This window comes from Varanus komodoensis, unplaced genomic scaffold, assembly GCF_004798865.1.
Source record: "Varanus komodoensis strain SLA01 unplaced genomic scaffold, ASM479886v1 scaffold49, whole genome shotgun sequence".
Classification (NCBI taxonomy): domain Eukaryota; kingdom Metazoa; phylum Chordata; class Lepidosauria; order Squamata; family Varanidae; genus Varanus; species Varanus komodoensis.
Window position 1 is genome coordinate 4,643,457 of NW_025336072.1, and position 26,001 is coordinate 4,669,457.

The 26,001-nt window shown below is 39.4% G+C and overlaps 1 protein-coding gene across 6 annotated transcripts in view; it reads left to right on the plus strand.

Moving 5' to 3' along the window:
- Window positions 1–26,001, plus strand: part of PTPRE (protein tyrosine phosphatase receptor type E) — a 147,527-nt gene that overhangs the window by 25,938 nt on the left and 95,588 nt on the right. For 2 of the 6 annotated variants that reach the window (XM_044445596.1, XM_044445597.1), the window contains exons 2-3: window positions 8,827–8,849; window positions 12,280–12,490. Coding sequence is in view for 3 of the 6 variants with exons in the window: in XM_044445594.1 (XP_044301529.1) it covers window positions 14,848–14,901 (54 nt within the window). In the remaining 3 variants the exon portion in view is untranslated. Of the gene's footprint in view, window positions 1–8,826; window positions 8,850–12,279; window positions 12,491–14,633; window positions 14,902–26,001 lie in introns of those variants that run through there. The other 4 variants (XM_044445598.1, XM_044445594.1, XM_044445593.1 and 1 more) reach the window with 4 other exon arrangements.

Sequence of the window (26,001 nt, forward strand, 5' to 3'; positions counted from 1 at the left end):
TTGGACAGTCTATTAATCACTGATGTACACTCTTTTTAAAATTACTTATCTGCTTCATGGAAATTAACAGATGGCCTCTTCCCTTACATGCCCTCATGCCCCTTAAGATCTGCAGGAGAGGCTTTGCTCTGGGAACCCTCTTTAAAGGAAATAAAAAGAACAACTACCCGGAGCAGGGCCTTCTCTGTGGTGGCACTTAGATTATGGAATGCACTCCCTGGAGAGGTGAGCCTGGTGCCGAGTTTATATTCTTTTTGGGGCAAGGTTAAAACCTTTTTTATTTAATTGCTATTTTAAAAATTAATATTTTATCATTAACATTTGCTTTTTGTTTTTATATAATTTTATGGAATTTACTGTTTTATTGTTTTTAATTGTATGTGCTGTGAGCTGTCCTGAGATGCCGAGGCATGTGGTGATGGCATATAAAAGTTTAAAATAAATAAATAAATGGATTCTGAGCACCCTTTCAACAGCTAAAAACTAATACTACAACACTGGAAGGATAAACACTCACCTCTTATAATGGAATGAAGACCTTACAATACTTTAAATATTTGAATGGGTGGCCAGTGTGGTGTAGTGGTTAAGAGCATGGGACTGGGACTCAGACGATCTGGGTTCTATTCCCGGCTCAGCCATGGAGCCAACTGGGTGACTTTGGGCCAGTCACAGACTCTCAGCCCAACCTACCTCACAGGGTTGATGTGGGGATAAGATGGAGGAGGAGAATGATGTTAGCTGCCTTGAGCCCTTTGTAAAAAAAAAGGCAGGATATAAATTGAAAAATAAATAAATAAAAATAAATATAGAAACCACCTTCAAAAGTTTACTTATTGGTTATTTGGTCCACTTTTTAATGCCTCTGCATAATTGCTGGAATGTTATATGTATTCCATATGTATTCTTTGCTATGGCAATATACAAATTCATGGATGTATATCAGAAAGTGGGGAAAAAATTGGTGCCATGGCTGCATATTGGCAGCCCCTCTCAGGTACCATTGGAAGTGCCTTTGCGTGTCATATTGGGGACACCTGTTTTAGTTTGTCTTTTTGTTCATGACCCAGGACACATATTCTTCACATACGGGATAAATAATGCAGGATGTGATTTTTACCAAGGTCTACACTCTAAGACAGTGGTTCTTAACCTGTGGTCTGTGGACCCTTATAACAGTGTTTGGCAACTCTTGGATGACAGTTTTTACAGTGTGTGTGTGTGTGTGTGTGTGTGTGTGCGCGTGCGCAGGTGCAGTGGGGGGGCAGTTCTTGCAGGTGCTGTCTTAAACACGGGGGGGCCTTGATGTCTTCACAGGGGGTCCATGAAGGCTTGAAGAAATATTATGGTTTTTTGCAGTTAAATCTGAATGAACAAATGCATGGACGAATGAAAGCAAGAGGGAATGGGAAAAACGACAAAATCTTAATTTTCCATGCTTGTTTTGTAAAACTTGGCTTTTTAAACCTATTGCTTCAATTAAAAACAATCAGGAGTATAAATCAGCTATGAGAGTAGCTGTTTGATGGCAAATAGCTGCATATGATATTTCTGCACACACTGAGAACATGCAAGTGAATGACTGAGTGCAGAGAAAAAGACGTGACATTTCTTGCTATTATGTAGTCAGTGACTGCGGGGCAGAGAAAGCCGAACCTCAGTCATTGTCAGTGTGAGTGAGCATCTGGACTGATTTCGTAATCGTCTTTGATTTCTGCTAGCTGCTTGATTATTGTTCGTTAAGGTGGTTTTTCAATATTGCTGCAGTGGATTTAGTGACAGCGCATTTTGGTTTAGCCTCAGGATGGATCGATGGCTGAATTTGAAACATATGGGATCATTGCAATAAAGATATTATAATAGGAGTGTGTGCATTAACACATTAACTAATTTCCCCCTTCTCCAAATTTGAAGGCCCCTCATGAGAAATTTGAAATAAATATTTGATGCCGTCTAGTGCTTTAAATCTGGAGCTAAGTCTTAGTGGTCCACTGCCACAAAAGGAATTTAAAGAGGGTTCATGTTGAAGGAAAGTTTGAGAACTATTGCTCTAAGAGATACAAAAGAAGCAGTAGAGCTGTAGCAGTCATGTGACTTAGTGTGAAATCACATATTTGAATACAACTCATTCAGGGCTAACCCTTAAACTGCTTGTTTAAGGCAACACCTGCAAGGACTGCCCCCTCCCCCCACTGCACCTGCACACACACACTCACTGCAAAAACTGCCATCCAAGAGTTGCCGAACACTGTTATAGGCAGTGCTTTTTTTGTCATAGAATGCACCGGAACGGAGTTCCAGCACCTTTTTTCGACAGATTTTTCCAAGTTTTAAAAGTAACTTGAAAATTTGATGTTTGGTCCATGTAGATTTGAATCGCCCTGTCGAGCGTAGCAGGTCGGCAGCAAAATCATTAAAATGGTGCACATGGACTGCTTGTGTGTTGAATACGATGCATGCGTACTTCGTCCGCGCTGGTTGTGATGCTGCTGCTCGGCTCGTGATTGGTCGTGTGGTTGTGCGCTGAGTGCTTACTGTGAGCAGCGACCGTTATTGTTTTGTTACACAACTGACGTGTGTGGGTGTGTGTACAGTGATTAACTACATGCGAAAGGTAAATGATTTCATGAGTTCTGGCACCTTTTTTCTTACAAAAAAAGCACTGGTTATAGGATTCCACAGTTTGTTCTTGGAGTGGCCATTACTAGCTGAAATGTGAATAAGAGACTGGGTGCAGGCAGCCTGAGCTAAGACCTGGCCCACCTCAAATCCTAAGGGAAAGTACCAGCATATACCCTAGTCCTTACCTGTTGACTGATTTTTTTCTGGTAGAAAAAATGCAAAGCGATTCAAAGTCATTGTAACTTCCAGACTGGGTTTAGGAGATGAACAGTAGATGTCATTGGCAACAAGAATGAGCAACTCTTGACCAAAGTGAGAAAAAAGGGTACTAACAGACCTGGCTTGTGTCAGAACAATAATTCTCCATCCCTGTGGTTTCTAGTGCCCCGTTTCAGGGAGTTGCAGATTCTTCTACAATAGCATGGGAAGTGGTGGAAGCTGCAGAGGAAGGAGGAATTGGTAAAAGTCCCTTTCCTTCTTGCTGCACTGTTAGGAGAAGAACACCACTTGGCCAGCACTTCCACTGGTAGGAGCAAGCACTGGAATCTGTAACTGTAAGAAGCCACTCAAAAACCGTGGACATATTAAAGTATTGAATTGCTTTTTGCCAACATGAAACAAAAAGTGGGGATATTTTTAACTTGAATAACAGTAGTGATATTTGTCATAAACAAAACTGATAACTAGGATTTCCAGTGAAGTTTATCCATGACATTGATGGATCACCATGATCATACTTATGCCCCATAAATTACTTTTATGTTTTAGACAGTAAATTTGCACCCACAGGCAAGAGGTTTGCAAGGTTATTTTGGCTTTATTAGTGTTCGGTGTGAGGTCTGTTTTTTCAGAGACAGTATCATGCTTTTAAAATATTTTCCATTTTTTTACTATGGTATTCCAGGGTATTATGATTACATAATTCCATTGCTGTTTTACTAATATTGAGAAATAATTCACAAAGATAATGCTTCCAAATGATTATTAGTTTGGATTACTGTCCAAACCCTGTAGGGTTTTTTCCACTCATGCTGCATTCTGCATCTTTTTGTGAGAACACTAGGAAAGCATGTAGCTAGCTGTGCTAGGTTCCATTAATTTATAGCTGTGATCTGTTACTTAAACTTGCAGGAGATAATTGATGTTGTGTCCCTGATCCATTTTCCCTTTCATCTTACTAGCATAATATATCAGTGTTGGTAAGCATCCTCCCTTTAACAAAAACATGAAAGGCTAATGTAGATGTTAACTAAAATGAGAGATGTTGGTTTATGGCAGTGGGGTGTGTTTACAATATTTTTGTTTGTGTTTTGCTGTATCTGAACTTTCATTGTGTCTAGTGAAGATATACACAATGATCAATTCAAATTATGCTTCAGAGCTCTTTTTAGAAACTATATGTAATGCCTTAGCTGTATCCGAGTCTATGGGTTCTACAGCTGAGCAAACTTACTGCTAGTTGGTACCAACTTTAGTGCCAGGCAGTCAATGGGAGGTATGGGTGTCCTGGACTGCTGGATGGAGAATAGAATGGCTTTTTGAAAATGTGGAAGTTTTGTGCAATTACCCCATTCCTTCCTCAATTAGCGAGTTGAATTCAGTAGACAGCCCTTCCTTTTTGAAAATACGATTCCTCAATGCATTCATCCATATGTATCTTAACTGTTAGTAGAAAGAGTGCTAATGAAAAAAAAAACCTTGTTACAGTCACAATGTTGGAAATATTAAAATATTTGTTTTATTAAAAGTACCTTCCCTAATATGGTGCTTTTAAGGGCCACCCTCAGCACACACATGGCCCAAGCTCTTACGTAATTCAAATTTAAAGACAAAACAATTGTTTTAAGCTAGTGGTTGGATGCACTGGAAAGGGAAGTGGTGACTGCAGATCAAACTGTATACACCATATTCATTTCCCCAGAATTCCTCATTACCAATTATTTTTATACATAGTATTCAGCTTTCCCTTTTTATATATACTCCAAAACAAGTACAGTGGACCTGACCTGCAGTGGGACCCTACAATGGAGGGTAGGGTGGATTTACGTTTTTGTCCTCTCTGTACTACCAATCCAGATCTGTCCTTCATGTCTGAAATTTGTAAGTAGGGCAGGGAGTAGTTTCTATGTATTAAATGTTGCATAAAAAGCATAATATTATTACAGGTAAGCTTTCATTTGATGTACACATTTTTAAATCAGTTTTGAATATAATTATGAAAATTCCGAACTTTGTAGGTAACTGTTAACAAATCAATAGTTTAGATTGTGATCTTATTTAAGATGAGCAAAACATGCTGTGCGCACAGGACATTGCATAGGCATTTAACTATCACAACTTTGTGCATGAATGAATAACTATTTGCTGTGCCATAATGACTCAGTGGAGATGACTTTTCCAGGAAACATCTGTTAGGAGCCAGAAAGTTCAGTAACAGCTTCCTTTATTTCTGTCAGCTGCCCCCCCCCACCCCCCATACCTCCCTGTGTGTGTGTGTGAAGGGTCAAGATGTTTCTAGATTATAGAATGCGAGACTTTGGAATATTGTATTCAAAGAAGCTTAGGCTATTATATTTGAGATTTTTTAAAATAAAGGTATCCATGATTAAACATGAGCTTGCAGTATCCAATTTTTCAGTAGATCTAATCCCAGGTTTTAAGCTTTATAAAGTGAGACATAATCCTATAACATATTGTTCTATAACAATATTAACAATGAACATTTGAAATAAACTTATTACTGTATTTACTTGTCTTAATCTTGGGGGTGGTGGGGGGGGGGAGAAAGAGAGACAGTTTGTAAAGTCCCATGCCCTCTTCCTTGTCCTTAGAGACAGTACTTCTTTCTTTTTCCAGTTATGACTAATATCTATCCTAGCAGGGTTTGTCAGTGAAATATCATCTCCCTATCTTTTTGCAATACTCTGGTTTTGATAGTGCAGAACAATTTAACTATTTTTGAAAGGAAAATCATAATCAGTCTTTTTAAAAAATATTCTCAAGAAACTTACTCCAGAATCCTTTGATCTATCAGAAGCTCTCTCTATATGCAAGTCTGTTACAAGTTAGGTATTATTGGAACATCATCTTATAAAAAGTTTTATTTCAAAGAAAAGCCAAAATCATTTTTCCAGCTACTTCAGGCATTCTTAAACAGTGGAAAGAGCACTTTCTATGTGAATAGGAATCAAAAGTATATGACAGCATTTCTTTCTCACTTTAGATATTCAACTATATGTATTTTATGGAAAATACTATTGTACTTTGCTCATATCTTAGGTTTCAATCAACTATAATTGTGTGATTGGACCAAAATGGTTTGAGTTTGAATAATTGCTTGCAAAATAGCCACTGTGATTGTTTGTGTTGGCTGTTTGCACCTCCAAACTGAAGGTCACTGGCTGAGGGATTTGGTGAAGGGAAAAGGGAACGTAGGGAGTTATGAGAATACAGTAGGTCATGAGGGCAGCTGTGTTGGAGTGCAAGGGAAAACTAATTAGTTTTATTGAATTCAGTTGGTTACTGAAACTATTTCAGCTTGTTAGTCTTCATAATGCAGAATGACTATTAAATAAGGTTTAGTTCTGTAGCTTTTGATGTGCAGAAAAATCAACCAAAATTATTAAATTGCATACCATGTTATGTAACATCCTCGAAAACTGATGAATTCTCCCTAGAATTCAGGGCATAATAAATAGATTGCCACAGATTATGAACTATGTTACTGTTTGGAATCATCTCTCTATCTCTTCAGTGCTTTGTGACCTAATTTCTTGTTCTATTTTCTGCATAAGCTGTTGAAAAGAAGATTTTGCTTGAAAAGTTAGTTTTAACCTGTTTCTTGATGAGATTCTGGTTTGAGTCATATATATAGAAAAGGTAATACAGTGCCAAAATAGATTCTGATTTAACCGGATCAGTTTAAAATTTGAGATAATTTAATGTATGATGGTGAGCATAAAACAATAATTTATTTGGTCTCTGTTGTAAGAATGTTCAAAGACTGATGTTTATTCTGTCCTAGACAGATGAAAAGCAAAGGACACAATAAGAATGCTATCTATGAGAAGCACAATAAGCAAAATAAACCCCCAGGAGCTCAGTCAGCACTGACTGAGCTTGGGAGAAGCACTGAAGGATTCTTGTGTTTAATTAACAGATGTGTGTGTGTAAGAAATGAGGACTTAGGGTTCAACACCACACATTTACCAATTGCTTATTGGAAGTTTATACTTCTGAAATTCCATGCAATTAGAGAAAAGGAAACTTCATTGAGAAGTGGTCAGTGAAAGGTTTTTTGCAGAAATTACTGGCAACATGTACTTAACATGAATTCATATGTATGATGAAGAGATGAAAATATATTGAATGCCAATGTTTGAAGACAACCTAAGGGTGTAGTCCTATGCACATGTGCATAGTAATAATGGGTCTTCTAAGTAAATTAATATATGACTGTGTGCTACATTTTGCTAGATAATTGCAAACGTTTACTACATGGTGGGGCTAAGCTCTTTATTGGCTTATGAACAAGGCCTTTATTTATGCTATACATGTATATATTTACAATGAATGCTTATATAATAATCTCTAGAAATCATTAGGTAGGTACTGGGAAAGGAATAAATGTAATTAGTTACGTAATTAACAGGGCTCTTCCAAACAGTAAGAAACATTGATATTGAAAGGCTTTCCTAATCCTACATCCTAATATATAGGAAACCTTTTTGGTAATGGGAGCCCCTGTGAGAGACATCTATAAATTTGTATCATCAAGCTCTTTTTACATGAGAATATCTATGTTATCCTGCATATGTAGAGTGTCCAACCTGTTGGAGAAAGTTCACCTTGTTCTGCAGAGACTTGAACTCCTCTTGAAGGAACGGGTTTGTAGCTTAGGGCCCACATGGAGCCGTCTTTGTCACCTCAACCTCAGATAGCACAGTGGCACAGAATGCCTTCTACCAACTTTAGCTTGGTGGCCCAGCTACACCCTTATCTGGATTGGGATGGCTTTGTTTCAGTAATCAGTGCTCTAGTAATCTGCATGTTAAATGACTGCAATGCATTTGATGTGGGGCTGCCCTTGAAAACTGTTTGGGGGCTACAGCTTGTGCAAAATGCAGCAGTCAGATTAATAACTGGGCCCAGACAGGCTAAGCTTGTACTACTAATTCTGGTCTGCTTGCTCTAGCTACCTGTATACTTCTTTGCTTGATTCAGGGCTGGTTTTAACCTATAAAACTTTATACATCTTATGACCACAGTACCTGTTGGAGCACCTTGACAAATCTAAAGCTACCTGAATGTTATAGTCAGCATCTGAGGCCTCCTTCTTTGTGCTATCTCTCAGAGAGACTCGGATGGTAGCAGTGAGGAAGAACCCCTTTCTAGTGGTGGTCCCCTGAATATGGAATGATTTCCCCATTGAGGCTTGCCTGGTGCCAGTTCTGTTATTCATTCAGCACCAGGTTAAGACTGCCTTATTATGTGCAAGCACATAATGATATTTAAAAGCTTTAAATGGCATTTAGGAGTCTTGTGTAAGCTATTCTCTCTCCCTTTTAACAGATCTAGTTGAATTGAACTTAGGTTTGCTGTTCAAATTTTACATTCTGTTTTAAATTTTATATTGACATTTACTGTTTTTATTGTATTCACTTTTTGTATTTTATGGCATAATATGAATTGTTGTTCACTGCCCAGAGAACCAAACTGGTTTCTAAACTGTACTATTGAGGTACTGGTTGCAGTGGTGTTAGATTTCTGCTGGGCCATACTGCCCCTTCATTTAGCCTGAGCCAAGCAAAGGCCTACTAGCTATCTGTGTTCTTCATGTTCTCAGAGAACATTCATTTGTAGGGAGCTGATGTGCCATGGTCCCTGCACAAGTGAGTGTATGGAGCTTGGGAATATGAAGCCAGTGTATAAGATCCCTTATTTACTTCTTTCACAATGTGAATAGGACATTTGTCAATTTCAGTCGCTATTCTTTCAGGTAAACTTATGAAATGTCCTGTTTGTCCATAATGACCATTTTCAGTTCAAATTTCACGGTGAAGGGATCTTATTTATGTAGGGAATTTTGCATATAATAAGAAAAAATAGTTGATACCTCTGATTAAATCTGAGAAAAAAGTATGTATGTAAAGCATCAAAAATAAAAGCATTAACATTGTAATTTTCCCCCTTTTTTCTTTGCAGCCTATAGCATCTTCTCCTAGTAGGTGAGTACTTTAATAATGAACTATTAAAATCAACCACCAACATCTTCAAATGTACTTTTCCTTTTGAAGAAACTCAGATTGTTGTACAAACTTAACAGTTTGAAACTACTTTATGCATAACTTATTTTTGTTTTATCGATCAGCATTTGTAGATATACCTACATTAAACTATGTTTTGAAGTTTAGCTTTCAGTTGACAAGAGAATGCTATGAACAGAAGTTCAGCATGGAACTGTTCCATTAATTTGAAGCCTTGAAAACATAATATTGCATGTCTAGAGACATGGCATTTGAAGCCCAGATGATAGTCTGATGTTGGAACTCATGGCAATTGTTTTTAATACCTTTTTGTTGTTTGAAAGATGACTGAAAAAGAACTATACTGAAACCATATCACCAAAATGTACTGTTTCCATTAAAATTCCATTCCATTGACTTCATTTTATTTATTTAACATTATTTAAAGACCAACTTAGTTATGGGGCTCACAGTAAACAAGCAGACCAAAATGAGGCATGATTCTAGATAGGAAGACATTTTGAGTGCTTAGCCTGGCTTGTCACCATGTATCTTCTGCATGTGTCATATTTAAATGTAGAGGAGGAATTTGCGTCAATAACATTCTGCTTAGAGCAGGGGTAGGCAACTGCTTTCTTCAAGATGCTTGGGACTATAACTGTTCAAAGTGTCAACCATCATGACCAATGGTCAGTGATTCTAGATTCAGAGTGTGCAGTGGTAGGAGTTTGGATGCCCAAATGGGGAAAACAGTAGCTGTAAACGTGTGCTACTAGGAAAGCAGTGGGACCAGAGCTAGAGGTTAGAATAACTGAATGTAGTTTATTACAAACATTGAAAATTTGTACACATAGACAGTATTCACATAGTATCAGCAAGTATTTAGTTGACATCATGGATGAGTTTGACACAGGTTTCTGGGTAGACATGTGAGGGGTTTAATTTGGAAGGGGATAGGAATCTATAGGGACACTGGTAAACCATCTGGGTTAGTGGAAAGAAAGATGTAAATATTTGCATTTCAGTCTTTATCTATTCTAGGGAAAGAGAATATGGTGGGAATTTGAGTTGGTATCTCATGAATATATATGAGAAAATTATAAGTATGCATTATATTCAACAAAATTATGGAATTACAGAGGCTGATTCTTAAAGATACTGGGCTTCTTAAAGTACAATGTGTTAAGATCACAAGAAAGTGATGGCAATGCCTTGATTATGGTGCCCTTGAGCCCGATTTCCAAAGGAATAAAGATTGCTGAAAGGAGAAGAGGGATAGGAGGGAGGGTGCTGGGGGGAAATTGACCAAGGAATGTGTCTTGCACGCCTTGATAAAGTTAGGGATCAGGCATTGGCAAGATCTTTGTGTATGCCGCTCCCGTTGCACAGGCAGAGGCATATCACGTGTTATGCTCACCAAACGAGCACACAACCCATGTGTATCTGCTTCTGCGTTCGCACTTTATTTCATATACCTCACTTGAGCAACATGCATGTTTCTCAATCAAGGATTTAGCAATGTGCTTAAAACGACAGTGAGGCTTGGCCTCCTTGGAAACAACTTGAGTTATGCCTAACTTTCCTTACAACAAGCTTATTTTTTAAAATGTATACCAAGGATAAAGTAACTCATAAAAGTCCAGCTGATTAGTGGGACGCTGGGTGTGTGTGTGGCTGTCCTGTGGGCAGGACCAACTGGGTTTGTTTTCCCCTCCCTCATTCTTCTCCGCTGCAATGACACTCAAGCATTCAATAGGAATTTCTCAAAGTAGTTTGAGATTCTACTTGAAGCATCAAAATTAATATTTATTAAATGTAGGGTTAGCAAATCCAGCTGTATTAGTGGGCAGCATGCAGATAGAAAAATAAATAGACATGTTTCCCCAAAGCTGCAAAAGTCACCCCCAAACAGATGCAACGATGCATTTCAGAAACAGAGAGTCATTGTATCCCCATGGAACACACAGCCCACACGAATAAAAAACCAAGTGCTCCTTTCAGAGAAGAGAAAGATCTTAGACCCAGGGCACACGGGCCGCACAAGCAAATGAACAGAAACCACCTTCAAAAACATTAAAAGTGAATGAAGTGGTTCGCTGCCATCTATAGTGCTCCCAGGAACAAAGCCTGAAACTTCTCACACCTTTGCTCTGCAAGATGGAACCAATCGGATTTAATGGGGTTGGTATCAGGTTTACTGAGGCAACTGAACATACATGATCTGAATGCTCAAAAAGCAAAAACTTTGTAGCAGTAACAAGGAAATAACACCCTTTTCTACAGAATGCTGATAATCAGCTATTGACCATGACTACTTTTAGTTTTGTTGCAGAATTGAGATATAAGATAACACCAAAAGCATTTCCTTTCTTGTTTTTCTCCTATATAATGTCTAAGTGGCATTATGGTATAAAATACAAACTTTACAACAACAATGGTATTTTCCCCTGTTCTAAGGAAACAACAGAACATGTCTAAAGTGTCATTTAGACACAGGAATGAAACTTAGGGAGCCAACTGGCTTTCTAAACATCCCATAAGCAATGGCAAGTAGAGAATGTCAAATGTATGATGAATGGCGTGTGTAGAAAACCCTTTTGCTGGAAGAGAGCTTTGCAAATATCCTGGACTGATAGATGAACAAGTGGGTCATACATCAAATCAATTCTGGGGCTTCTCTGGAAGTACAAATGACAATATTGTGGCTGCCATACTTCGGCCACACCTTAAGAAGACAATCATGCTAGGGAAAGTCACAAGCAGAAAAAGAAAAGGAAGACCAAATAAGAGATGAGTTGACTCCACAAAGGAGGCCACAGCCCTGAATTTACAGAATCTGAGTAGGGCCATCACTAATATGGCATTTTGAAGGGCTATCATTCTTACAGTTGCCATAAGTTGGGGACAACTTGATAGCACATAACAGAAAACCCTTAGTAACAGTAATAAAATAAAGTTGCCCTACAGAGTGCATTTGTAAGCAGTAAGATGCTTACTGGAGGAAGACAGAGAAGCTAGCAGCAAGCAGTAACAGCATAGTTAAATTAAAATAAGCATGCATAGCTGGAAGATTCAGGCAAGTGGTTAAAAAAGAGAATATTATAGGTTGTGTGGGTGTCATGGATTCTGGCTGACAGTGCCCCACCTTCTTATGCCCTATTTCTTCACTCCATTCTGTGATTTAATCATTGTAGCGCCAATGATCTCTCCTTGCACTCTCTGAAGCCACCTCTTGGATCTCCTTGTTGTAATTCTAGTCTCTAATCCCTCTGTTTGCACCTGGCATGGACTATTCTGTTTTGGATAACCTGTGGGAAATTGCTCTTATCCACCCTCCCCTCCACTAGAAATAAAGGGAGATATTGTCAAGAAAAACAAAAGCAAAAAGCTTACGGATCCTTTTTTCTTTCAGAATGATGACGTTAGATAAAACCTTGAAAGTATGCTTCTTGCCCTGAGTACAGACCCCCAAACTGGCATCTCAGGGCCTCAGCCATTGACCCAACAACTTCAGCCAGCCAGCAGAACCCTATATGAACAGAGCACAAAGTTGTGATAGTGATGTGCCAATGAGGAGATGGCTTGGAAGGATTAGGAAGGACTGACAGAGATCTTTGTCTAGGGTAAGTAGTGAATGGTAGGGCCCTAGGACCTTATCTTTCTCATCAAACCTCTAGCCTCCACCCTCGGATGACAAATTCTGCATAAATAAATAATGGTATAAATTACTTAAAGATGTATGTCCTTAACTGCATGTAATTTCCCTAATTTGACTGATAATCAAACTTGGGGCAGCAGATCTATTTGTTTAAATTACATTGTTTTGTTATAGAGTATTCTTTTAAAAACTGACTATGTTGTTAAGGAAGGTATAAATAGGATGCAGCTGTGGAAGTTAGGCGGGTGAGTTGCAAATGCTTGTAGGTGTTGGGCAATTGCACTATATTGCATCATGGTATTTTACATTGACTTCCTGCTGTTTTTGAAGTCCATTTAAGGTGCTGATTTGGGCCTTTAAAGCCCTAAACTTGTCCCAAAAGATTTATCTGAATAATTGTCTGCATACATAAGAAGTTGCCAGAGGTTTATGATTTCACATGGGAAACTCAGCCCTCTCAGCTGCCTCAAGTAAGAGTTATTTAATTAGCAAATGTCAAATAGAGACCTTTAGAAGTGTTCCTGCACCTCTAAATTCTTTTCATAATAAAATATAAATGTCTCCATCATTTCCAGTCTTTAGGAGGATTTTACTGGTATTTTATTATACTCTGTGTCTGCTTAATTTTTATAAGCTGTTTATAGATTGGTGGAGTTGAGGTTTGTTGGATTATTATTTATAGCATTAGGTTAATTTTTTGGAAACTATCTTGTAGAGCCAGTGTGCAATGAAAGGGGAGTTGGAAATCCTGCAATAAATAAATAAATTTAAAAATCACAGCTGAAGATTCGGCACAACTCAACATCATTCTAGAGGCTGCTAGAACAGTATTACTTTTCTATGAAAACTCTTCTCATAAGAGCCCTGTAAAGATAATTTGATGATACAGGTGAAGTACAGAGAAGCAATTTACGGTGGTACCTCGGTTCACAAACTTAATTCATTCCACAATTCTGGTCGTGAACTGAATTGGTTGTGAACTGAGTCAAATTTCTCCATAAGGTTCAATATAAATAAGGTTACCGTAACTTTATGTTATTTATAAAGGATGGCATATAAAGTTTTAAATAAATAAATATTTTTTTTAACTACAAAAATATGAGCCATGTCCCTGGGCTGCGGGCCAAGCCGTGGCAACCTCACTGAGGCAGAGTGGGAACGGGGCCATAGCTCCCGCACCTCCGCTGCAGCCTTCTCAGGGCAAGCCACCACTGGCATCAAGCACACGCCATGCTTCTTCCCCCCGATGGCAGGGAGAGGTGGGAGGTGCCCCACTTGGCCAGCTGCAGCCCCGTCCCTCACCTCCCCTCGCCTCAGCCCGCGGAAAGCGGCCTTTACCTCCCTCCTTGCGGCCCTCTCACGGCCGGGGGAGCTGTCCCACACCCGCCTCTCTGGCCTCCCGCTCCTGTTCCCCCTCCTGGAGCCAGGTGAGTTCCTGCAGGGGGATCTTCCTCTGGCTCGGAAGCGGGGTGGCGGCGTGGAGCCGGGAAGGCCTTGACTGTGGAGCGTGCACCCTCATGGCTCCCCCTTGTGTCATGCTCTCCCTTTCGGTGGGCAGCGTGGCGTCATCTTGGGCTTCTGCTGCAGCCCGAGCAAGTGGAAGATGGCCACAGTCATGTTCGTCACCCGATGCAGAGTTCGCGAATGGAAGCAAAATTATGCCAAACTTTTTGTTCATGAACCGAATTGTTCGCAAACAGAAGCATTCATGAACCAAGGTATTACTATACTCTGTCAGTAAGGAAACTGTACTAACGGTATGAACTTCCATCTTTGCTGGAAGATAAAATTGATGCATTAGAATTTCAAAAGCAAGGGATATTGCAGAAGTGTCTCTTTGTATAGGAAATGTTAAATCTGGGTTTTTCTATTTTACAGATTAAAATTCATAAGTTTTATTTCCAGCATGTTATTTTTTTCAAGTTTTCTTTTAATTCCCTTTTTTGGAAGAGGCATTGCCAGATATGTGCAGCTGTGTGGAAAAGATTGTGTGAAGAATGGGTTTGAAAGCTGGTAATTTCTTAATCATTGATCAGAATGAACATTTCCTCTTCCAGTAACAGGAGGAAATCTTTACACTATTAAATGGAGCAGCCTTTTCCCAGACAATCATATGACTCTTGTGCTTTTTGACTCTTTCTCATATGGCAAAACTACTAATAGAGTGTTCAGAAGTCAATGTTTCCATTTAAGAGCACATGAGTGTGCAGGGGAGGGGTAGGGAAGCCTGGGCTTTGTCTGTTAAAAGGAACTGTACTGCACTCAGGCCAGGATTTCCTGAAAGACGGATTTGCTGATTGTAACTTCCAGTTAATAAGCAAAATGGATCCCAGGCTGTTATACTTGATCAGTAGACCTGCAGTGAATGAAAAAAAGGTAAATGTTTATATCAGTTTGACTGATTTGAGTATGGTGTGCACAGAAGAATGTACTGTATGTAATAGAATGCAATTAATTCCTACTTTTTATTTATTTAACATATATTTGTCTATTCTGGTGATTATTTTCTAAGCTAGCACAGCATTGAAGGTGCTGTGAAGGAGGCTGTTGCTTAAAAAATCAAAGTTAAAAATGTCTTTTTAACATGGAGTAGTAGGAATATTTCATGTAATTCATAGCTTTTTATGTCTAGGTAAAAACTCAGAATAGCAACAAGTAGGAACACCACTAAAACTATTTTTATTCCACATAAAATGTTTATTCAAATGTCATTTTAATTGCTAATATTATTTGCTTACTTCAACCAGGGCGACTTATTTTATAATGTTAATGTGTTTTATATTTTTAGTGTTTTATATTTTAACTGATGTTTTGTAAGCCGCCCTGAGGCTTCGGCGAATGGGGCGGCATAGAAATTTTTAAATAAATGAATAAATAACCACTGCCTATCAATTGGTGTTTATACACTAAATCATTATCAAGATCTGTATATAACACATATACATGCAAGCTGTTGCATGTGAGGAGCCTTATACTGTGGCAAACATAAGGTCAGCATATGGTTAGCATTGTTAGGTAGGTAAGTAGAAGAGGAAAGGTGAAGGAGTATGTGGATCTCCACCTAGTAGGTATCCTCACAATCACAATTGACTGCATTTGTTGTCTTTTATAGAGGAAGAACATATAGAACATTGTCTTTATGTTGAATGCAAGCTGTTTCTCTTCAACCTTGGACCTGATGGAAGCAGTCCATTGAATACACCTTGGGTGGGGGAGGGGGGGAACCAGCCTGTTCCTACAGGATCAAGTGTTTTTTACAGCCTTCTGTGGAATATCAAAATCATAAAGAAGTGTCTTACTTGGAGCGGGACCACTCGCTTTGTACCTTTCCAATATTGGCAGCTATTAATGCTTCTGTGGAATCTCTGGCAAAGACCTTTGCAGCCCTGTTTCCTGAAATTGTTTAGTGCAATGGTGACCCACACATTATCTTGCCTGGAAAACAAAGGGAGAAAAACAAAAAAGATGATGAAGTTGCTGAGAAGGGGCTGTCCATCCTTCTCTGCACAAGACTCCTTGCTGGTTTTGGTTTCTCCTGACAGTTTGCCTTCTGTGAGTGGAGCAGAAATGGTTTTCAAGCATCTGTTGTGCAATATCCAGGATGCCTCTTGCCAGCAGCCCCCCCTCCCCCACCATACATTGCTCTAGCTGATGCTTAAAATTCACCCAGGTATGCTTCTGTGAATGAGTGAATTTGTTCAAATGGGATTTTAAGGAAATAGTTCACATTAGTGTGTAGAAATTTTTTTAAAACAAGCCTGGACTGGAGAGCCTCCAGTAGTACATCGAAGATCTGTTGGTACAGCTTGGGGGCTTCTTGTGGCTGCCAAAAGAGAGAAAATCACATGTTATGTTCTCTGGGGAAAAGAGGTAGAAAAGATAAGGGGGCAAGTGGCTATGGAGGAAGCCTCTGCTAGACACCACTAGTGTTTACCCTTGGAAAAGAGCAGTAAAGGGGTTTTGCCGTTTTTGCCAAGTGGCTCACTTAGCAAAATTTATACAGATAAACTTTGTGTTGAAAGCCCTTTAATGATGTGCATGCTCTTCTCAGCTACTGCATACTTCCTGGGACTTAATGCAAGGTCAGTGTAAGTGGATTCTCCGTGTTCTTTGGGCAGCTAAAAAACTAATGTACAACATTGAAAAAACAAGCAAGCATCTTTGATAATTCAATGGGTGCAGGAATTAATGATGCTTTTAATGTATTAATTGGTAGTCTTTTGTTGTAATCTACAAATGAACAAACAGATGGACATTGGGTCTACCTTTGTAGAAGTCTTGGTATAATTATACGTAAGAACAATACTATACCCTGTAATTTATAAAATAGGTGTATACATTGCATATGTATCTACGTATTTTAATTGCTATAGTCAAAACTTAAGAAAGTTGTATTTCTTTTGTTGTTGTTGTTTTGATTCATTCAGAATAACTTAATCTTTAAAAGTATCTCATGATAGGTGAATTGTGTCATGTGGATTCAGACAACACAGTAACTACAAGCCATGAATGGTCAGGATGGCTTACAAACCAAAGTTAAGCCACCCTGCTAAAAACATGGGGGGTTCAACAGCATGTTAACCCAGCCTGATCAGGTGTGCCATACGTGAACCTAGTCATTATCAGAAGTGGAGTTCATTTCTCCCCTATTTGGTCAGAGTTTACAATAATTATTTTCTCTGACACTTTGCTTTTTGAATTATTTTAATTGTCTTTAAAGCCCTAATTGTAAGAAACTTACAATTAAGTTAAAGAAACGTAAGCCCTAATTGTGTTTCATTTCTATTATGTTGAACATCTTGAGGGCATTACAAAGAGCATTTCAAATTATTTCCTTGTTGCTTAATAGGATTACAACTCTAGAAATAAATGGCTAAATTTTCAAATTGAAATGGTGATAAATTTGGAACTAGCAGTGAATATAACTAAATGTCATAGTATAATATGATTTGAACAATAGGAAGCCTACGTGGAAACAAAAGCTTTCATTTTTATGCCTTATATTCTCAGACTGACAAATAAGGGCTGTTCATATTTATTTAGGAATGTGGGCATTGTTAACTGCATTGTTTGTATCCAGATTTTCTTGCAAAAGAAATCCAGAAAGAGGATCCGTAAATATAACCATATATTACAAAACTGGAAGGACTGAACCCATTAATATACTTTATGAAAGCTTAATAGTTAATGCAAGTGAAACAATTTAAGCAAAATAAAAGCTTTTTAGACACAATTTTAGAAAATTGCTTAAAGCAGCAGAATTCAGCCTTGTAAATGGGGAACCGTTGACATTTTTCATCTTGAGCTGATTTTCCAAATGGGAGCTGTATCAGTGAGACAGATAACTTAAGAGTTGGGCATTTCCTGGAACATTTCTTAGTTTATCTCTGAGCGTCATTGGTTTATTTATGCTGATCACTAGCAGTGTTGTTATTACACATGGGAAAAGCCAACAATAGTATTAAAGGCATTCATTTACAAGTGCTATGGTACAAAATGTGGGTAACCATTATGTGTTTGTTAGAGTACATTATCTGGTGGCCGCCACTGACAAAATGTATGTGGTGATCTACATACAGACAAGAGGCTGTCAGTTTAAAGGAAGTGTGATCAGAAAACCTGGGGACACAAGGTTTCCTACTGTTTATGTTTAAGCTCTCTTCAGATTTTCCCACTTCAAGGATGTTTCAGATGGGACCAGCATTTGTGTCCCACTGCCCCTTATTATTATTATTAGATGCTGTTCAGGCACAATGCTGAGTATTGGGAAAGATTTGTTCTACTTTTCCCCGTCCCAACTCCCTCCTCATTTCAAACTGAGTGTTTTCTGTGGAGAATTTTCATTTCAGCTCTGTGATCAACTGATGGCTGCTTGCTTTCTCTATTTCTTCTTCATGGTCTCTGTGTAATCACACCTATGGGCTTGCCGCAGAGTGCGAGGCCTCAGTCGGATTAAATTTCCAAAGCTTGGCACCATGGAGTGGGCGGGAGCCTGGCCCTTCCCCCGTGCAGGTAGTATAAGGGGGCTCCCGCCCAGTCCCTCAGTTCCCTTTCAACCACACTTCAAGTTGGAGCTTGGACCTTCTGCACACCAACTCACCCGGTTTGCCATTTTTTCCTTTTTCTTCCTCTTCCTCTCTCGCTATTTTTTTTTTTTTTTGCTCATCTTTATTTATCATCTAGAAAAAGAAGGCCAGTGCCTCATTCTCTCTCTCCCTCTCTCCCTCTCTCCTAATGAAACCTCTTTGATCTCTCTCTTCCTCTGCCATGTGCGCTCCCATTTGAGCCACATGGCTGACTCTTCTTCATGCCGCTGCAACTCCTGCATGGCCTGAATGCCTGCCAATGATGGGCACTCCAAGCACTCCCTCTGCCTCTGTGAGGGGCACATTGTGGAAACCAGCCCTCACTGCCAGGTTTTTAAAAAACAAACATGCCGGCAGAGGCGGTGGCGGGCTCGTACACATGGGTTGAGGCTGGTGGTGGTGGCGTGGGCGCGGTGGGTCTAAAACTTCTATGGCGGGCCGGATAAATGGACGTGACAGGCCGGACTCAGCCTGTGGGCTGTAGTTTGAGGACCCATGCTGTAAAGTGTCCTGTGCGCAAAGAAGCAGTTGGGCCAGATGTGATGAGAGACTACCAATAGATAATATTACTCTGGAGGTTTGGCCAGCCTCGATCTATTAATGTTATCTTTCTTTAATGTGTCAATTTGCCATACAAGCCTAAGTTTCTTTGCTGCCTAAAATGAGTTCTCATCCACACTCTATCTAGGGTTAATTAAACAAACGACCTCTTCCTGTGCAGTACTCAGGCACCATGTCTTGCCTTCAGTCATCCTGTTCTCTTTGAATTGCCTGCAGTAGCTTGCTTAATCTTGATGCATGTTGTGACCTAATAGGTGTGCCAGAAGATAGTGGGATTAAATCTCATGTCATTCATAAGATTTACTCAAAGTTTATTTCCTAAATTTAATATCTCACTTAAAATAAGTACATAATTTTCCGTGTCAAAGTGCAAGTCTTAAACATGAGTTTAAATTGTATTCTTTTGTTCTCTGAATGTCTGTAGGGATTTTATTCTTCTTTTTAAACTTTCCCAGGCCACAGAGTTTAATAAAAATTAAATCTTTTGTTCCATAAGAAAAATGTCAGAACAATCTACAAATTATTTCAGGGTTATAATCTGGAAACCCAGCAGAAGCACATAGCTTCTAGGGTGATATAAGTGTCATTCTATTTAGGTTGTAGCTGTTTTTAATACTAGATGTACATTATAGTTGAAATCATTTGAATATAATACAAACTATTAGTTAACAATGGTTTTCTTATGGAAGTAAAGTCCTACTGATTTGCTTAGTAGAAAATAGATAGCATTTTGAGACAGGGTATTTCTAACTAGACAATCTGTGGGTCAAAGAAGATGCTACTTTAGAACATAACAAGCAGATACACCATTTAATTTCTTCTAGAATATCTTTAGGAGCCACAATCCAGATTGAAAGTTTATGGGAAAACTTAACCCTCACCCCCACTACAGTACCAATCCAGATCAGCCTGGCACCTGTGTCATAGTCCAGGATGTGAGTGGCAGGAGACAAGACAGAGGTTCTGGGTCCAAGGCAACAGAACTTCAGGCAAGACAAAGTCCGAACATAGTCCAAATCCAGTAGTCACGCAATAGGCCAAGATCAGGAACCAGGAGAATATGTCAAGGCGAGCCAAGGGTTAAGAACAGGGAATACAGAGCTGTGGATACCTTGAGGCAGGATAACTGAGCAAGGTTCAGGAGCAGCAAGGCAAGTCACAATATGCAAGGGTCAGGCAAGATGCAGGAGTTGAATCACATCAGCTAGCAGGAAGACCTGAGACAGCAAGGCAGGATATGAGTCAGGCAAGATGCAGGCGAAACAGTGGACAGGAAGACCTGTGCTGCTATGGCAAGTGCTGAAGGGAAGAACCTACATATATAGCTCTTCCCCAGTGACTTCCAACTGGCATTCATCAGGAGGTTGACCTGAAACTGATCCTATAAATATTGAGGTGGGTGTTCTGTTTCTGGACACAAGATGGTATCCCACAGCCTGGTGCCCTGTGCTATATATGCTAAGGAGTGATCCAGACATTCGTTTTACTTGAGTTCCACTTGTGAATTTATTGATTGAAATTTTAGTTTGGTCCCTTCTGGGTAATTAGCGAAGCCAAGTTTGGGATTGGCCTGCTGATTAGAAAATATGGTTATATTGGGCTCCTTAAGCAGCATGTCTGTTTGTCAGGTAGGGATAGGGCATTTTAATCTGAGCCAAAATTAAATGAGTTTATAACCAGAATTCAGCCTGCTTCTTAATTCTGTGCAATATCTTTTATCCTAAAGTTGAAATCATTGATAGGTAGAGTATGGTTGCTTTCTGGATATCTCAGTTATGATGATTAAAATGTGCTTTGGAAGAAGAATTGGATCAGAGGAGGACAACAGCACTTTGGCTATGCTAACTTCCCCCTGCTTCCACTTTTTTGGAATCACCGTAAAGAAATGCATATCAAGAATACAATTTCAAATTCACATACAATTTTGATAGATAGCTAGTTTTTTGATACTGAATCTCTGTGCTGTGTTATCTAACATAGGCATGTGTAGTATAAAAAAAGAATTGTAGCTTTGAAAGATCTGTTGAAAATTGAAAATTGTGACTATGAAAGGACAATCAGGATGTATGGTAAACTAATACAGTGGTACCTTGGCTCACGAACGCCTTGGCTCATGAACGCCTTGGCTCACGAACAAAAATTTCATGAAAATTTTGACTTGGGTCACGAACTCTGCTTCAGGTGGTGATCAAGATCGCAGCCATCTCCCCACCCCCCCGGAGTGGGGAGATGGCTATGATCGCAGTCGTGTCCATGCAGGGAACACATGCACGATCACAGCTGTGCTGGGCCCGTCTTTCCTGCAGGAGTGCACCCGTGATCACGCACGTCTTCCCTGCACAAATGCAACTGCAATCCTGGCCATCTCCCCACTCGGGGGGGGGGAGATGGCCGCGATCTTGCTGGTTGGTGGTGGTGGGGAGATGGCCAAGATTGCACCCATCTTTCCTGCAGGAGCACACCCATTCCAGGGTTTCTTTGAGAAGCACCACCCCAACATAAATGTAACAAACAGAGTGTTGAATCTGATTAACAATAACCTGGTCTCTCATTTCCGGAGGGTTATGCAGTGCAGGAAAAAACAAGTAGCATCAAATGGATTTTTTGCCAAAATGTACCCTGCAGCTAAGAGACAAAGAGAGGAAACCCCTGAAAGAGATCTCTCTGATGTCCTTATGGAAGAGGACTCTCCCTCAAAACAAAAATCTCCCCCACACCTAGGTTAGTGTTCTCCACTGTACTGTACAGTGCTTTGTTACTTTGTTGTTCTTTGTCACTTTGTTTCAAATTTTTCTGATTAAAAAAATAGTTACAGAACGGATTAACCTTATTTACATTGAATCTTATGGGGAAATTTGACTTGGGTCACAACCAATTTGGGTCACAACCAGAGTCATGGAACAGATTAAGTTTGCTAGCCAAGGTACCACTGTCTATGTTCAAGACTGATTCTCCTTTTTCAGTCTAGAAAAAGAAGGATTAACTTCCATCAAGATCCAAGTCATAGGTCTTATGTCATCCAAAATCTACAAGTCCACATGGGTCGCATACCCATGTGGAAATCTCTACTGAAAACATACTTCTCTATTTTCCCCAATGATCCTGTCTCTTCTCTCAGTCGGTCTAGTTTTCTGCCCATAGCTTTTAGCAGAAATGTGAGTGACTGTATTGAAGTACTGACTGTGTTAAATTTGTCTGGGGAAAAACCTCTATACTTTGAACATTTAGTTTTCTTTCTCAGTGAACATTCCAGCATTTGATTTTGCCTCTAGATCTGCATCTGGAGTCTTAAAAATATCTTTAAATTTTATGAAACTTATGATTAGCAGTTGTTAGTCTCTAATGCAGTCTTCAAGGTTTATACCCCAACAATAGTCTTTTCAGTGGAATTTCTTATTCTAATGGGAACAGTTATTTCTGTAGTTTTAATCATTAATTTTCTTCATTTATAAGTAGTATTTTGCTTAAATTGATGAGTTATATTAATGTTTAATTCTCTTTCAAAGTGTCTGCATAACTTAATGCAGCCCCTAGACAGCACAGCTGAAGGTCTTGACTATGTTTCATTAAACAAAAGCTTTTGCCTAGCATAAGCAATACATAGTATAAATGTGTTTCCATCTCCCAATAGGAGAAAATGAGAGATGAATATTCATGCTTTCATTGCTTTTATTGTATTTTGGTTACTTCATCATCCTGTACAGAATGTATCTAAATGCATGGATTAAAGATAGGAAAGTTTACCTTGTCTCCCAGAATTACATCTTTGCTGCTTTTCTGTCACTGGACTAAGAATGTGACATGAAGTACTCCCCATGCAATGTGTCAAAAAGTGTAGGTATGCAGTTTCTAAGAGAAGAGAGTATTTCTAAGAGTCCTATATTTATAAAAACATGTCCTTGGATGATGTGGGAGAGAGATGGAAGGAGTATGAGTGCTAATGCACTTCTGCATTAAACCATCACTGGCACCAAGCAGGCAATGGTTCCACTCTGAAATCATCATTAGTTTTCTCCTCTTTAATGAAGCTACTAAAAGGGAGGCGTGCGGAAGAGATTCCCATTTTGGCCCAATCATTCTCCATCCTAATATTTACAATGCAATCCTGGAGGAGCCTCCTCCGGAGAAAATGCTCCCCAAGTGTAGCTGACTGAAATCCCAGGTCAGTTTGTCAACGATTGCAACCCTGCTGCAGAACTGACAACTTGCTGCTTTAGAAGGATTCTCAAAATCTTCACCTTAAAGCCACTAGTATCAGTCCTGGATTCCAATAGAGTTTGTAGGCCCAATGGTGCCTCCTTTCCCAATTCCAAAGCAGACCCAGGGCATCCAGGGATGAAGTTGGAATCCTTTTTCCTAATAGGAGGCATTCCCAGCCATATGACTCTGGGAAACTCAACTCATGAGAGAAATCTGGGAGACGAAATGTGGCTGCTTGTTTCCTCAAAGCTTTTGATTGCTCTGCCGTTCCAGCTTCGCCCTTTCCTGAGAGACCCCCAACTTCACAATAATTCGAATTTCCCCAGAGAGGTCCACCTGGTGCCGTCGTTATTTGTTTTTCAGCGCCAGGCGAAGACCTTTTTATATAAGCAGCATTTTAAATGTTAATATTATTGAATTTTATCTGGCCAGGGTGGCTTATTTTATATTGCATATCCGTATTTTATTTTAATGTATATATTTTAAAATTTTATTTATGATGATCTAACTTATTGTTGTAAGCCGCCCCGAGGCTTCGGCGAACGGGGCGGCATAAAAATGTTTTAATAAATAAATAAATAAATAAATAAATAAAATAATGTGTACAGTGTTCTTGTTGAATGTTGGTTTCCACTTTACCTTTAGCAAAGCTCAGCAGTATTTGTGAATGACACTGTTCAAAAGTGCACTAGACAGAAACATTTTATTGGCCTGTGCATAAACAGTTTTAAAAACATCTTGTGCCTCCATGAATTGAGATGGAAATAAAAACCTATGGCTGCGCTAAAATGTTATTATTCAGAAACAAACCCAAATTAATATTATTAGTTGCATTAAATCAGGGATAAAGAATTTCTACCTCAATGGGCCTAATCCAGCCTGCCAAGCCTCTGAATCTCCCCTACAAGGCTGTCCCTGCTGGGAGCAATGGAGAAGGCATTTCTTGCAAAGGCTTCCAAACTGATTTTTGCAGGCATTCAACACTTCCTCTGATCTGTTCTGCCTCCGTCATGCTGTGGGATGAGCCTTAGGTTTGCTCACAGGATTTCTGCTATGGATTAGATTTTCACCAAGGTCTTGGCTAGTCAGGTTTCCCAGGGAGGGGAAGAGGAGGACAGCAGTGCAAGGTGTGCTCCAAGTGGAGCTGGAAGTCCAATCAGCTTGTCTGTATGTCAGTCCAACAAACAGCAGATCATGACTGATCTTTACATGGCTTGCTTTGCGCAGCTTATCCTGCCTCTAATTCCTTTTCTCTTGAAGTTACAACCATGGGGATGACAGTGGCTGAGTCCATGACTGTAGCTTTCACAGTACAAGGGCAGCAAGGCAAGTCTGAGTGCAGTGGGCAGAAACCTGCAGTTTTCCTGGGGAACTAGAACCTGAGGTGGTGGAAACCTCTTGATGCCTTCTGCAACTGAGTCTTCTCCCTGAATCTTAACTCAGGAGCCTCTTCCAATGGGAAGCAAACAGGCTTTTCTGAAGAAAAAGCAAACAAAAAATGTTAGGGTCCTGCACTGTAACACTGGTATAGCTCTGAGTTCTCTTCTTCCCCCTGACAGTACTCTAAGAATATCCCCCACAATAACAAAGACCAATAAAAGAACAAATTATCTCTGTACCTATATAAAATCAACCTTCTTCATCATATTGCCAGACACCTAGTAATGTTCCAGTTAACCACAGAGCATATGCATATGTAGAGTACCAAACAGGCTCCTCACATAAGAAATAGGACAGTTAAAACAAGGACCATAGAATATAAAGACTCCTCCTCCTCGCATGTGCTTAGGTTCAAACTATATGCTGTGTGTGCATGCATGAGGCAGGAGTCACGTGCTCCTGGTTTCATCCTGGTTGACTGAGGTCATCCTATTCTGAACTTTCACCAAAATTGGGGCCACATGCACTTTGCCAGAACTATTAAGAGAGTCTCCAACAGTATTTCTGACTCTGTTAACTTATTTCCATCCAACTGTCCTAATGTTATGATATTATTGGCACACTGTATAGTTTCCAAGGCCTTTGCTTGTTAAAGATAGGCTCTACAAGCCTCATTTTGTGTACAAATTTGTAAATGTTGTGCAGTGAAATGCTAAAGGCAAGTCTTAGGAGCTCCACTTCAAGTTAGTGGTTGCTGAAAATAGAAACTCAAATTTACTTGAGTTTGTATTTGTATTATTATTATTATTATTATTATTATTATTATTATTATTATTAGAGCATTTCTATGCCACCCCTTGCCGAAGCCTTGGGGTGGCTTACAACACAATAAAATACAATACAATACAAAAATAACAATATAAAATTAAAATTAATAATATAAAATAAATAAAAAATATAAACGATATAAAAGAAGTTATAAAAGAAAAGTTATAAAAGAAAAGAAGAAAAGAAAAGGAAAGAAAAGAAGTCGCCCTGGCCAGATGAATAAGTGAATATCGTTAACAATTAAAATGACGTTTAAATAAAAAGGTCTTCACCTGGCGCTGAAAAACAAATAACGACGGCGCCAGGCGGACCTCTCTGGGGAGCACATTCCATAGATTGGGCGCCACCGCAGAAAAAGCCCTCCTCCGAGTACCAACCCTCCGTGAAAGAAATTAGGAGGGTAGGTACTCGGAGGAGGGCT